General features: G+C 47.1%; 1 protein-coding gene across 1 annotated transcript in view; it reads left to right on the top strand.

The window, feature by feature from the left end:
- The first annotated feature begins 10776 nt into the window (after positions 1–10776).
- YPEL2 (yippee-like 2 (Drosophila)) overlaps positions 10777–13878 on the top strand; it is a 51055-nt gene continuing 47953 nt past the window's right edge. The window contains exon 1 of the mRNA XM_011979179.1: positions 10777–11090. Coding sequence (XP_011834569.1) covers positions 10974–11090 — 117 coding nt within the window. The 5' untranslated portion in view covers positions 10777–10973. The remainder of the gene's footprint in view (positions 11091–13878) is intronic.

The following is a 13878-nucleotide window of genomic DNA, read 5'->3' as shown; positions in this document are numbered from 1 at the left end:
CGTGGTGGAAGCACCTTTAAGAAGGAGGATGGAAGGGGGACTTAGATTCTTGTTAAAATCTTTCTGCTATTCCCATTCAGAGAAGAAACCCAGAAATGTGCTGTAGAGTCTCCCTTTCCCACCCCACCCGCTTTCCTCTCCCTCAGTAAATGGCACCACTGGATGACAGTTTAATAATTCCCAGAACAAAATAATTTCCAACTTTAGGCTGGCGATGACTTGGTCTTTAGACATACAATCAACCTTTTGAAAGTGCCTCTTCCCTTTTTTGCTCTTCAGTTTTTAAAAAGTTCAATTTCCAAATTCCCGTTGCGGAAAGGCGGGGAGCCCAGCCACAGATGTCAGAGTCTAGAGTTTTGGATTTATTTGAATTGGGAGATTAAAGTCAGAAAGCCAAAGGCATGCTGACAGCTGAACAACAGAATTGTATTGGCAGATTTGGGTTGGGTGGTTTGTAGCTAATTGGGGCCCCAGCTGTGCCCTGGGGGACCAGCAGTTTAAAGAGAAATCAAGGTCACACAGTGCCCAGAGTCTACAACACATTCGTGTATTCAGCAGATATTTGAGTGTGGGAAACACAGATGACAATCAAATAATCACCTCAGTAAAATTACCGCTGTGGATAGTGCTATATGTGTGGCATAGGGGAGCCTGACTTGGTTAGGGCTGTATGAGGCCAGGGGGAGAGTTCCCTGGTACAGTAACTTCTGAAGATAGGCCGCATCTCTTACCCTATTTCCCAAGACCTTGTTTTCTTCATAGATCTTGTAAATGGCTATTTTTCATTATACTTCAAGTATAACCCTGTCTGGGGACAGAGAGATGGACCAGATTTTTCTCTGGGTCACAGATCATGGGAAAAATCTATTTGTTTTGTTTTAACCAGGGTTATCATCTCTGAGCATGATCAAATACAAAAGGAAGGACTGGTGTTGAAGGGCGGCAGTCTCTTGGGGCTGGAGGAAAAGGGCACATTTGGCTCTCTCTGCATAGTCCAGGCAGGGCTGAGGGATCGCTCGCCTTCTTGGCCTGAATCAAATCTGACACTTCATTTTTTTGTGACTCATTCTTGCCTAGGGTAGCAGCTCAGACTGTCCTGGGGGTTTTGTGGGGACCATCTTGGAAGAAGACGCCTAGGTTGGAACTCTAAGAGTTTCTCTAGGGGTCTAGACGTCCCTGCCCACGTGGGAGGGTCACTTGGGGAGCTAACCCAAGGAGGGCATACACAGCCTGTCTGAAGGGCAGAGCAGGAAACGTTTCTGCTGTCAGACAGCAGCCAGGTAAAAGCATCAGAGGCTCGCGTGGTGTGGCTCAGCTGAGTGATGATTTCATGGCCCTACTGAATTTCAGACTCCATCTGCCAGCCCAAATGAGTTGGCATCACAAGCGTTTACTGGCTTTTTAACTTTGTAGAGCATTAATGGTGTGTGAGTCCTATGTAATGCCCAGATTGGATATTTTAAATGTACTGGATAGTGGCAAACTAAATAAGGCGATTTTAAAAATACCAGCTTTAGTGGCAGTGTGGTTTCACTGATGGCCATTCATTTTACTCAGTTAATGTTTATCAAGGATCTCCAGTATGCTGGGGCTGTGAGTCCTGGAGAGACCACTGCGGGTGGGGTTGGGGGGATCTGGAAGGCCGGACCTTTGACTGCAAGAAGTTCCCAGTCTGATGGGGATAGAGACTCATGAACAGTGTGATAAAATGCCATTCCAGAGAAAATTTTTTTGTGCTGGGAGAAGGGACCACCAGCTCTGCTAGTGTCCTACTGGAGCTGAGTGTTAAGGGATGAGCAGGCATTTACTCATTCCTTGAAGAATAAGGTAGGCAGAGAAGGTAGGGTAAGGCGTTGCAGGAGCTGGAATAGTGTAAGGAGCACAGGATAACGACTGAACTTGATCTGTAGGAAGCAAAGGTTTGGAGTGGGGCGGGGAGGTGATGACAATATAAGAAGAGTTGGGCCCAGGCTCTTAGTGCCACCTGAAGGGTTGGACCACATCCTGTAAGCTGCTAGGAAACCAGTGGAGGTTTTGAAACATGAGAGAGTGTGATCAGGTTGTGTTTTATAAATAGAATTCTAGAATGGGCTGGAGAGGTAAGAGCTGAGTCAGGGAGACCTGTGGGAAGCTGTCGCAGTAGTCCAGGATGAGAGAGGATGGGGTTCACAGTGCTGCTGCTGGTGACTGAGGGTGGCAATGGGAGCGTGCATCTAAGAAGCAGAACCAACTGTCTAGGGGACAAATGAAGTATGACATAGAAGGGAAAGCGTAAAGGGTGTTTCCTACTTGGGCAACTGGAAGAAGGAACAGAATTGGAATGAAGGTGACGGCAGTCTCACTGTGTTGCCCAGGCTGGTCTTGAACTCCTGGGCTCAAATGATCCTCCCACCTCAGCCTCTCAAAGTGCTGGGATTACAGGCATGAGCCACTGTGCCCAGCGTGGAGACATCCTTTATAAAGGGTTCAAGGGTTCAGGAGTAGAAGGCACAAGTTTAGAAGGCTTGAAAGGGTGTGGATAAGAAGGCCCAGGGGAACAAGCAGTCAGAGGCACTTGGCAGAAGCACTTCCAAGAACGATGGAAGGAGAATAGCCAGGAGATAGAGGCTCAAACAGAGAGGTAGGAGAAGAATCCAGAGAAACACAGGAAAGCCCATTAAGGAGCATTTCAGATGAAAGCAGATGAAGGCAGCACCACGGCCAAATAGTATTGGCATTCTAAAGTATTAGTGTTTGTGGCTCACACCTGTAATCCCCGCACTTTGGGAGACTGAGGCAGGTGGACCACCTGACGTCAGGAGTTCAAGACCAGCCTGGCCAACTTGGTGAAACCCCATCTGTACTAAAAATAAAAAATTAGCCAGCAATGGTGGTACACGCCTGTAATCCCAATTACCCGGGAGGGTGAGGCAGGAGAATTGCTTGAACCTGGGAGGCAGCGGTTGCAGTGAGCCAGAATCACGCCATTGCACTCCAGCCTGGGTGAGAGAGCAAGACTCCGTCTCAAAAAAAAAAAAAAGTATTAGTGTTTGAACTTGGCGTGTTGGAGACTGCCCGTAGTTTTGACTCAAAATCTTGGTTATGATAAATGATATTCATGAAGCGTTGCCAGAAGTCTCTGTAGCTCTTCCATTCCTCTAGAGCAGTGGTCCCCAACCTTTTGGCACCAGGGACCAGTTTCGTTGAAGACAATTTTTCCACGGATGTGGGGGATGGTTTTGGGATGAAACTGTTCCACCTCAGCTCATCAGGCATTAGTTAGATCCTCATAAGGAGCGCACAGCCTAGATCCCTGGCATGCACGGTTCACAATAGTGTTCGCGCTCCTGTGAGAATCTAATACTGCCACTGACCTGATGTTTTGAAGGTTGACAGAGGGATACTTTCCCCTGAGGCAAGATTCGGCAGGCAGAGCATCACTACTACATGGAACCAGGACTTTAAAGGCTGAAAGAATTCTAGAGATCATGTAGGATTATCCTCGGACATATAACCCTCCTGAAACCAAGACTAGACCCTGCATCCAGTGTTGAGATGAATGGTTGGTTTTGTTTATGAAGGAGCATGGTTTCTTGAGTATCCAAGCTGGTTTTTATTACCAGCTGGGTGGATTTGACGTCCCACCTGGTTCCAGGTATCTAGAAAGTGATGGTTTTCCTGTGGGTCTTGCACATCAGCTCCTTGGCAGCTTTAATAGAGGGTTTTCAGAGAAGTTTCAGCAGTGGCCCTGTCCTGAGATTAGTACAGTCAGTGTAGACCACAGAGATAACTTTTTCAGTACAGTAAGTGATGGAGTGGTCTGTGTTAGGAATGACAGCAATAATATCAGGTCCCCAGTTAAGCCACAGAAGCCTTCTTAAACCACAATGTACCTTTAAGTCGATTAGTTTAGGCCCTAACCTCCTAACCACCCTGAGTCAGCCTGGGGGCAGGAACACTGTTCCTTTTGGTCTTGTGAATAGGAACAACTCCTGTGCCTTTTCTCCCTCACTGGTAAGGGTGACTGTAGCTAATCAGGATTATTGAGTATTAACCATGTGCTGGGTGCTGTGCTGAATGCTCCAATTGCATTATCTCATTTGATCCTTCTGTCTCCTGCAGGAGGTAGGCACTATTATTATCTCCTTTCAGGCAATTTGCCCAGTGGTAATGTAGCTAGTGAGAAGAACTAAGATGGAATCCAAGTCCACCCACCTCTAGATCCTGCACTCTTAACCGCTGGGCAGCACTGCTGCCCACCTCTCTCATTGGATGGGCACAGGCCTCTCTGTGCTGTCTGCTCTAGGCTCCGGATTCTGGGGAGAGTAGGATGGGGAAGGAGGACAACTCTCCCACTATAAAGGCCTTCCCTCGTGATTCCACCTCTCCCTTTTTTCTCTCTCCCACTCCCAGAAGTGACTTGCCTCCTCCTTTCTGCTGCCACCACCATTCAGCCAGGGCTGCTTTCATTCTTCACAGATGTTGGGACAGGCTATGGCTACTTAGTTACGTTCCTACCCTCCTGTCCTTAAAGTTAGCACAAGGTCCCTTTCAGGCTTTCTAAGAGTTTTTAATTTGTTTGTTTTTAAACCTAGACCAGCAATGTAAAGAATAGGCATGGATGCCGATGACAGGCCTTTGAGTGGCACCCAGGAATTGTGGTTTTCCTGGGCATCCCAGCACAGGATGCAAGTAGAGGTGGTGAGGAGAGAATTGGGTTAGATGGAGTCTGGGGATGCAGAGTAAGTTCGCCTCCTTCCTCCTTGCTTGGAGAGGGAGGGAGGGTCCTCATCACATTTGCTGCCTGTGCAGGTAGGTGGACCTGTCCAGTGGGCAGCCAGTGGGAAGCAGAGGAGGTTCAGTTCAGTGATGGTGTTTAGCCTCTACTGTGTGCCCTGTGCTGCTGAGTTCATGGAGTACAAAGATGATTCTTGGAGCCTACCTCTAGTAGAGGATACAGAGGCAGGAAAGGGTAATTTCAATTTCAGTAGGGTTAAGATGGAGGTGAACACAGGAGAGGCCACTAAGCCCAGTGTTGAGGTGACATTTGAGCTGAGTTTCAATGGTCAAGTAAGGGCCTTGTGAGGAGAGATGGGAAGGTTGTATCAGTCTGAAGGAGTGGCATCAGCAAAACCATGGAAGCATGGAGTGTAAGCGTGGTGTATTGAGGGGACCTACAAGGAGTGGTACAAGTTGCCACATGCCTCCAACAAAAGAGTTCCTGACACGTGGTAGACTCTTAAATGTCATTTCAATAAATGGAGATGGAGGATGATAAGGTGTAGAGGATGAGTTGAGTCCGAAGCTATGCATGGGCATCAGTAGTAATACACACCTGGAATGTGTTATATGGTTACTACATGCCAGGCACATATGCTTAGTACTTTTCTACTAACTTAGTTCATCCTCACGTGAGCTGTATGAAGTAGATATTATTGTCTCTATTTTTTGTGAGGAAAGTGAGGCCCAGAGAGGCTCGGTAATTTGTCCAAGGTCACACAGCTAGTAAATGACAGACCTGGGATTTGCAACTAGTTCCAGGTTCTTTTTTTTTTTTTTTTTTTTTTTTAGGGTTTCACTAGGTTGCCCAGGCTAGTCTCATACTCCTGGCCTCAAGCAGTCCTTCTGCCTCAGCCTTCCAAAGTGTTGGGATTATCGACGTGAGCCACTGTGTCCAGCCGGTCCTGTCTTTTTAACCACTGCTTTGTGTTGCCTTTCTGAAGGCTGTAAGCGTGATGACATGGTCAAATCTCCTTTTTAAATAGACAACACTGGCTGGCATGCAGTGGGTGGATTTGAGGGGGAAAGAGGCCCAATGGCCTGCCAGGGCTGTATAAGTCAGAGATGCTTACCTTTGGGCTGTTGAGAGCATGGCCACTGAGGAAGCACCTCTTAGAAGGACCTCAGTACTAACACATGCGTGTGGTTCCTCCAATGTTATTGCCGCTTTGTCTCATCTTGAAAAGAGAATTCTAGATTTGGGGAGATGTCCCAGTGGTACCATCTCAAAGAGCTGCTTGAAGACAAGTTAAAGGATCCTGATGGAAGGGGCAGGCTGGAATTTGGCTACACACAGGCATCTAGTTCAACATAAATAGGAAAGAGGAAAAATAGGATGTTCCCAAAGGACCCCAAACTCTATGTCTGTCTGAACTCGCAGGCCTTTTTTTTTTTTTTTAAGCAGCAGCATCTATTTTTGCCCCCCATTGGCCATTAAAAATAATAGATAAAATTTTGGTGTGTATTGTGCGCCAGCTCTGTGTAAGCACTGAGACAGTCTCACTTAACACGTAGAACCCTGTGGAGGTTGATCTTATTAGAGATGGGGAAGCTGAGGATCAGGGTGTTTTCGTAACTTGCTGAAAGTCATGCAGCTAGAAAGGAGTGGACCTGGTTTGTGTGAGTCCAGAGCCCACTTCTTTTCCAGTCTTCACCTCCTCTCAGACACCCCATGGAAACAACAACACAGAGGCACGCCTTGGGACCAGCCTTGTCCCGTGTCCTTCCTGTAGAGAGTCCCACTTCTCGGGTCAGTTTCCGTGGCTCGGCATGTGGTGGTCCAGCCTTGCTTCCACATCAATCCTCACGTTCCTCTGTGGCTTAACGAAAGCGTCCCACCTCCCGCCCCTCCATCCTGGTGGCACTCAGAAGGTTCTGTTTTGAGTTTCAGCGGCAATTACTCCCTTGTGGGGAAAGCCTGTTGGCCAGGGAGGCGGGGGCGGGTGGTGCTGGCCAGGTTGGCATGTGCTCTGTGTGCATTTGGCTCTCGAGGTGTTGTATCGAAGATCTTTGTTTTTAATCATAATATCTCACATGTTTTCTTTCCGTGCTGCTCATTGTAAGCTAGCTAGGGGCGGTGGCAAATCTTCCTTTAATTTCCAACGTGATGGATTATTAGTTCACTGAAAATGGTGTTTCATTTGCACATGTGCCCCGAGGCTTTTAAATATCAAGCTCATTTGATGATTGTTGGGAATCAATTTAGACTCCACGGTTACGTTCTGTGAGTTGGACTCATGAAGCACCATTAACAGGGGCTAAAGTTCAAAAATTAGAATGAGTTCAACTCCATACTCTTAATTTCTTCCTTTAAAAAAAAAAATCAATTTTCTTTCCTGAGAATTGACCCGAGAAGCTTTTAAAATTTTTGCTTAAAAGGGAAGAAGACAATGCAGATGATGAGTTTTTGGTCCCCACCTCTCAGCTTGTTCCTCTCATGCAGCCTGCTTTCCCCTTTCTCAGCCCACAGGCCTTTTTTTTTTTTCTTTTTTTTTGAGATGGAGTCTCGCTCTGTCGCCAGGCTGGAGTTCAGTGGCGTGATCTCGGCTCACTGCAAGCTCCGCCTCCCAGGCTCAAGTGATTCTCCTGCCTCAGCCTCCCAGGTAGCTCAGACTACAGGTGTGTGCCACCATACCTGGCTAATTTTTGTATTTTTTGTAGAGATGGGGTTTCACCATATTGGCCAGGATGGTCTTAATCTCTTGACCTCATGATCCGCCCATCTCAGGCTCCCAAAGTGCTGGGACTACAGGCGTGAACCACTGCCCCTGGACCTATAGGCCTTTCTTGATCCTGCTTCACTTTGCTTTCTACTTACCTCCTCTCATTTCTTCTAGTTTGTCCTGTACCAGCTGAACAAGATTCATATTTCAGCAAGCCACTTTTTCTCCCCTTTTTCTTTTCTTCTTTTTTTTTAATGCTCTGTGACACAGTCTGGAATGCAGTTGGAGTGAACACTGTGCACTGCAGCCTCAACCTCCTGGGCTCAAGTAATCCTCCCGCCTCAGCCTCTCGGGTAGCTGGGATCACAGGCGCATGCTAATTTTTTATTAGCCATGCCTGGCTAATTTTTTAATTTTTTTGTAGACATGAGGTCTTGCCATGTTGTCCAGGCTGGTCTTAAAATCCTTGGCTCAAGCATTCCTGTTTCAAAGTGCTAGGATTATAGGTGTGAGCCACCGCACCTGGCTTTTCCTTTTTTCTTCTTAGGAACTGAGTCCCCTCTCTAGGATGCCTGTTTATTCATATTTAAGAGCAATGGGGAGCAGAGTGACCCTGCCACAGCGAAGTGTTAAGGCCTCTTGTCTAGGCCTTCCAGAGCCTTTCTAGCACCAGACAGCCTGGGCCATTGCTTATGTAGTAAATTTTTCTCTTGTCTTTTTAGATTCAGAGCTGTGGTAAGGATGGAATGTGCGTGTGTGTGTGTGTGTGTGAACACTCGCATTTAATACAAACGAGAAATGCTTATTTCACAGAAGGTAGCTTTGAATAAGTTTTGGGGTTCAGATTTGAAGCTGAGCATAACCAGAAACTTCTGCCTGTAAACTTTTTTTTGGGGTTTCCTTCAGAGGAGAAGTGAGAGAAGAAATAATTCTACTCTGGGGAAATGCATAATTTAGAAGCTGTCTGCATGTCTAAGAAAACAGACTCTGTATCTGCTCTCTAAACGCAGACTGGCAGCCAGGTCATTGTTTCTTTTTCTCCCCTCTGTGTTTGTGTAAGACGAATGGGTCTGGTGTTCTGTGTGCTCCCCAGCGGGCAGCTGAGGCTGTGGACTCCAGCAGCATTTGGCCTGGGGGAAACCTACTGCTTGTTTTCCCCTGCCTGTCTTTCCTGTTTCCTTACTCTATAACTCACCACCCCTTCCTTTCCTGGACGTGCTGTCTATCCTGAGAATGGAACAGGAATATTAGAAAGGTTGAAGGGCCAGGCGCGGTGGCTCACACCTGTAATCCCAGCACTTTGGGAGGCCGAGGTGGGTTGATCACCTGATGTCAGGAGTTCAAGACCAGTCTTGCCAACATGGTGAAACTCCGTCTCTACTAAAAATACAAAAATTAGCCAGGCGTGGTGGTGGGCACCTGTAATCCTAGCTACCTGGGAGGCTAAGGTAGGAGGATTGCTTGAACCCGGGAGGTGGAGTTTGTCGTGAGCCAAGATTATGCCACTGTACTCTAGCCTGGAAGACAGAGTGAGACTGTCTCAAAAAAGAAGGAAAAAGGAAGGTTGAGGGTATTTCAGGAAACTCCAAGCGGAGTACTTCGCTCTACCACCTTTCTACCTGTAACACTATGCATTGGTCTTCTGTGGACTGTCTTGTCATTCACCTTACCTGCTACTCAGAGTGTGCCCAGTGTGTGATGAAGGGGTTCTGGATCCAAAAGTTTATGGATCTTTCGTCCTGTCTCCTGTGATGGCCAGGCCTAACTCTGAGGCAAAGCCGAGAGAATTATTTCCCACTTCCATTTCCTTCAAGTGTTGCTATAATGTTCACTATAACCTGATTTTACATCTTTAAAACTAGAGGTGGGAGGCTGAGCAGGGGCGACATCGTACCTTGGCCCCTGGAGATCTGAATCCCTTCAACAGTCAGATAACTCACATATAATTGGCGCATGTGGAGCCTCCTTGGCTCAGGGCTGCAAAAGAGGAGTGCTCTCACTGTGGAATAAGGGGTGGTGACTGATACTGTCCTTCAGCCTAGTGCTAGGTAGTGCTGTTGGCCACTCAGGACGATATAAAGTGTCCCAGAAGTATGGCAGCCTCAGTGACTGCTTTGGTGGGAAGGATTCCAGGGAAGACGGCAGCTTTGCTTTGGAAGATTTGGTTCCAGGGAGGTTTAGAGGAAAAAGAGGATGATGATTTGCAGGCTTTCTCTAAAGATCCAGATGGATCCCAGACGTAGTCCAGCCAGGAAGATCTGATTTTGTTTATCTTCCTTCCCCATCTCCCTAAATAATTTTATCTTCAAAGCATGACGCAGGTGTTAATTAACACTCCCCACTCTCCTGGGAGGTAGGCAAGTGGAAACACCTCCCCTATTAGTGAAGCCCAGGGGATAGCAGGTGCGGAAGCCTCAGGCAGGTGAGCCACAGAGAAGCAGAGGAGTCTTAGACCTTGTGGCCCTGCCCTCAGACCTTTATTTGGACTCGCTGCTCACTTAGTTACCTTGGCACCACCTCGCTTTCTCAGTGTCCTTGGTTCCCAGTAAAAGAGCTGAGGCTGTGGTAGAAAAGATGTATGGTACTATGGGATGAATAATGGGAAGTCAAAGGGCTGGGAAGGAATTCTGGTAAAATTCACTGTTACTGTGAATTTTAGATGCAGGATTCTGATTATGCCATCGATTTCATTCATTGGGTTTAAAAAAATAATGTACTATTTACTTCTAAGTGAGGTGTATTGCAGAGAGAATCACTTCTTCGGAAAGAGCTGGCTTACCACTAGGGATCCCGCTGATTGGGAACTTGATCCTTTATATCCCATGCTCAATCTCTAAAGCAAAGCCTGGAGTGTGGGGTTTGCTGCCTCTGCAGGTGATGGCTTCAAGCGTTGGACTCTCGACATCTGGAAATGGATGAGAAACCCAGGTGTGACTGTTGGATGTGGTGAACCTCTAGAGGCTAAACTTTAACTTCTGCTTTAACCACTTGCCTTGGTTGGCTCAGGAGAGGGGGCCCTGAGGAGTCCTCTCCCTGGGGCTGTAGGTGGTAGCACGTCTTCAAGCCTGATGTTATCTAGGGCTGCCTGGGAATGATAATAATGCATGTGCTGGGTGTCTAATGAAACTGCTGGGATGATACTGAACTTCCCACTCCAGAAAAGCAGCGAGACTGGAGTCTCCAGTGGTTTCTTTCTCATTCATTGGGTATCTTGGGCATAATACAAGGAACAGAGAAGTGGGTCATTTGATCCTGTAAGTGTTGCCTTCTTCATGGGTAGCAGTTGGATTCTGCTTGCTTTGTAGGGAGCCCTGCTCCATCAGCCAATGTTAGTCCTCTTTCCTTGATGTTACAGGCTGCTGAGAACTAGCCCTAGACCTCCGCGTGAGGGTTCTTCTGCCGAAGACATCACCAGTGTGTGGAGCCTGCCCCACACCCACCCGCTGCCAAACCACGGCCTTTACCTGTGTCTTCCGGTGTTTCCCGTGCGACCCATCCTGTGGGAGTGCCTCGTGGGCTGCCCCAGAGTTCACCCCACACTCAGCAGCGCCAATGGTGAAGATGACAAGATCAAAGACTTTCCAGGCATATCTGCCTTCCTGCCACCGGACCTACAGCTGCATTCACTGCAGAGCTCACTTGGCCAATCATGATGAACTAATTTCCAAGGTACATGTTTCCAGCAGGCCTTCCTTGCCTACCTCGGGGAGGGCGCTTAGTGCTCTTAAGGTTGCAGAGGTTTACAGGCTCTCTCAAGAATGTTTGTACTCCATCTTTGTACAGGGAGGGCTGACCCACATGACTGTCTCGCTCAACTGAGAAGTAACTCTGAGTTGGAGGGACAGAGTAGTAGTTTAATTTGTTATTTTGGAAATGAGGTGTCATCCTTGTTGGAGGCTTTGGGAGCTGGCAGCTTGCAGGCCAGAAAAGGGAAGGGCTGGGGATGGATGGGAGCCTTGTGCTCAGCTTGCTTGGTTTAGGTTGGCGGACGAAGAGTGAAGAGTGCTCCCTGCTCAGAAGGTGAATTCTAAGAAAGCAGGAGGATGTCTTGTAAGAGGGGTTCCTTAGCAAGAAGAGAGAGCCCCCCAGGAAGTTGTAAGACTATGGAGTTACTAAAGTGGGTGGCCTTTGGCAGGGACCAAAAGTGGCTTGTTGAAGAGCAGACCGTCTGGCCTGTGGGGGCCTTTAGGGCTTATACATGAGTAATAATGGCATGACATTTGATCATGATCAGAAGAATGGAACCCGATTTTTCCTGAGGTGCTTAGGCAGCTGCTTTCTAAAGATGGGGCTGGGGGATTATTAAGTAAACCAACATGCCAGTTGTGCAATTCAGGAAATGGATCCTTCAGGCAGCGTTCTCAGGGGAACTGCTTCCCTCCTGGCCCTAGATTCCCAGGGGAAGAGAAACAGGTTTTACTAGGCTGCATGACAAAGAGAAAGATCATGGGAGACTTTTCCCTTACAAAAGCATCTTTACCCAGAACCAGGACTTCACGCCATTAAAGTAAAAACAAACCAACCCACCTCTACACAGACCCAGGTGAAGTTTTTTGTTTTGTTTTTAAATCGGTGTTCCTCATCTGTTTACAAGACCTGCTGGAAAAGGTGGCTGTTGCTTTCTTTGTCTCTGGTTTGGTAGCCCCAGCCAGAGAGGAATGAAGGATCTAGTCAGCTCTTGTAGAACAGTCCTCTCCAGCTGGCTGATTTGACCTAGGAGGTGAAGAAGGCTGCCCAAATAACCACATCTGTAGTAGTAAGGCTTTTCAAATCAGGCCTGAGGACCGAACCCCCTATTCTAGCCTATTCTCCAGGGTCTAAGGTGACCACAGAGCTTGAAGCATACAGCCCCTTAGAGTCCTATCCTCTGGCCAGACTTGTGAATCTGCCCCACTTTCTTTTCTTTATGGTTCTGTTAATTCCTCTCCTTTACGCTGCTTACATTTCAGCCAGCCTTTAGCTTCCTTCTCAGCTTCCCTTTGAATTTTGGGGAACCCCTTGAGTCTGGAAGTTTGAATGTGAAAAGGTGTCAGTGAGAGAAGAGAGGAGTTGGTCTCTTGGGTGTTGGAATTGGGTTTGCAAAGTTGGAGGGGAATTGTGAGTTGTCGGGTTTGGTTTGGTTTTTTTTTTTTTTTTGGAAATCTCTAGAGAAATTATTTGCCTATATCTACTGGGAAAGCCAAGGCATCATTTTTTTAATACAAGGAACCAGTGCTATGTATCATAAGGAATTGAGGTACCAATAAGGTATTTTAGCACCCTCTATGTACTAAAAACTGCAGCTTGACACTTTATAAATGTTATCTTAACCTTCGTATGAAGTCTTTAAGGTAGGTGACATGAGTCATATTTTATGCGGATGAAGAAGCTGAAACTCATAAAACTTGTCCAAGATGTCAAATCAGAGGTTCAGAGAAGAGTGATTACTTTGAGTGGGTGTTCAGGAGGGATTGCTGGAGGAGGTGGTTCTTTGATCTGGGCCTTGTAAAATGGGCAGAAGTTGAATATGTGGAGATGGTAATGGCCTTCAGAATTTATGTCTTATCTCTTTGGCCTAGTGTACAGGGCCTTTGACAATTTGGCAGAGTCATTACTTTTTTGTTAGGTCTCCAGCCAGCTCTCCACTTTGTTTCAGCCACTCGGAACCAAGCCACATTCCCTGAATATGCAGGTATGGGTGTTTCAGGGCTGTGTGCCTTAGTCAAGAGTGTCCCTTCTTCTTCATCTCCCTCCTTCACTTCTTTCTCCTGAGCTCTTCTTCTACGTCCTTGGGCATGGCCTATATCTGCTTTACGTCTCAGGGTCAGAACCTGACCCATGGCAAGATCTCAGTAAATGATAAATGAATAGATGGAGGTTGAGCCTTGGAGAAGACAAGTAATGAGAAAAAAAAAATACTTTGTTGGCCTCATGTCCTTCCTGTCCCTTTTGGGGCAGAAAGGCTCATTCACAAGTCCAGGCCAAAGTCAGCACAGGCTTCAGTTTCATTGGCTCAGGCCGGTACACAGATGGGGTGCATTAGAGCTTGATGATTTAAAGGGTTGGGTGAAATGCCTGGCTGTGGGGAGAGCTGAGGGAGCTGCGGCTGGCATTGCACAAAGGTTCCTTTATTTCACTCCACAGCCACCCCCGGCGTTAAATAATCTATAGATTCTTATGCAGGTCTGCCTAATGGAAAGATCATTGCCCCAGCCTCCTCCTTGGAAAATAGGCCTTTCTTTTCATTTTTCCCCCCCTCCTCTTCCATTTAAGAAAGTTCAAGGAGAGAATGTCTCTCCTGTTCTCCTCTCTTGACTTAATCTCCTATGCAGTTGCAGAATCTGCCCAGTGGGAGTTAGGAGCTGGGAAGCAGATAACTGGAGCTGGATCAGCAGTGTAATTAAATGATACTTTGTACTGGTAATAGGGTCTTTCATCTGAAAGCTTGACATTCGTTTGGTGCAAAAAAAAAAAAAAA

Source organism: Mandrillus leucophaeus, unplaced genomic scaffold, assembly GCF_000951045.1.
Source record: "Mandrillus leucophaeus isolate KB7577 unplaced genomic scaffold, Mleu.le_1.0 Scaffold20, whole genome shotgun sequence".
Classification (NCBI taxonomy): Eukaryota; Metazoa; Chordata; class Mammalia; order Primates; family Cercopithecidae; genus Mandrillus; species Mandrillus leucophaeus.
The sequence above is the reverse complement of the archived record's forward strand: the minus strand, read 5'-3'. Positions and strand labels throughout refer to the sequence as shown.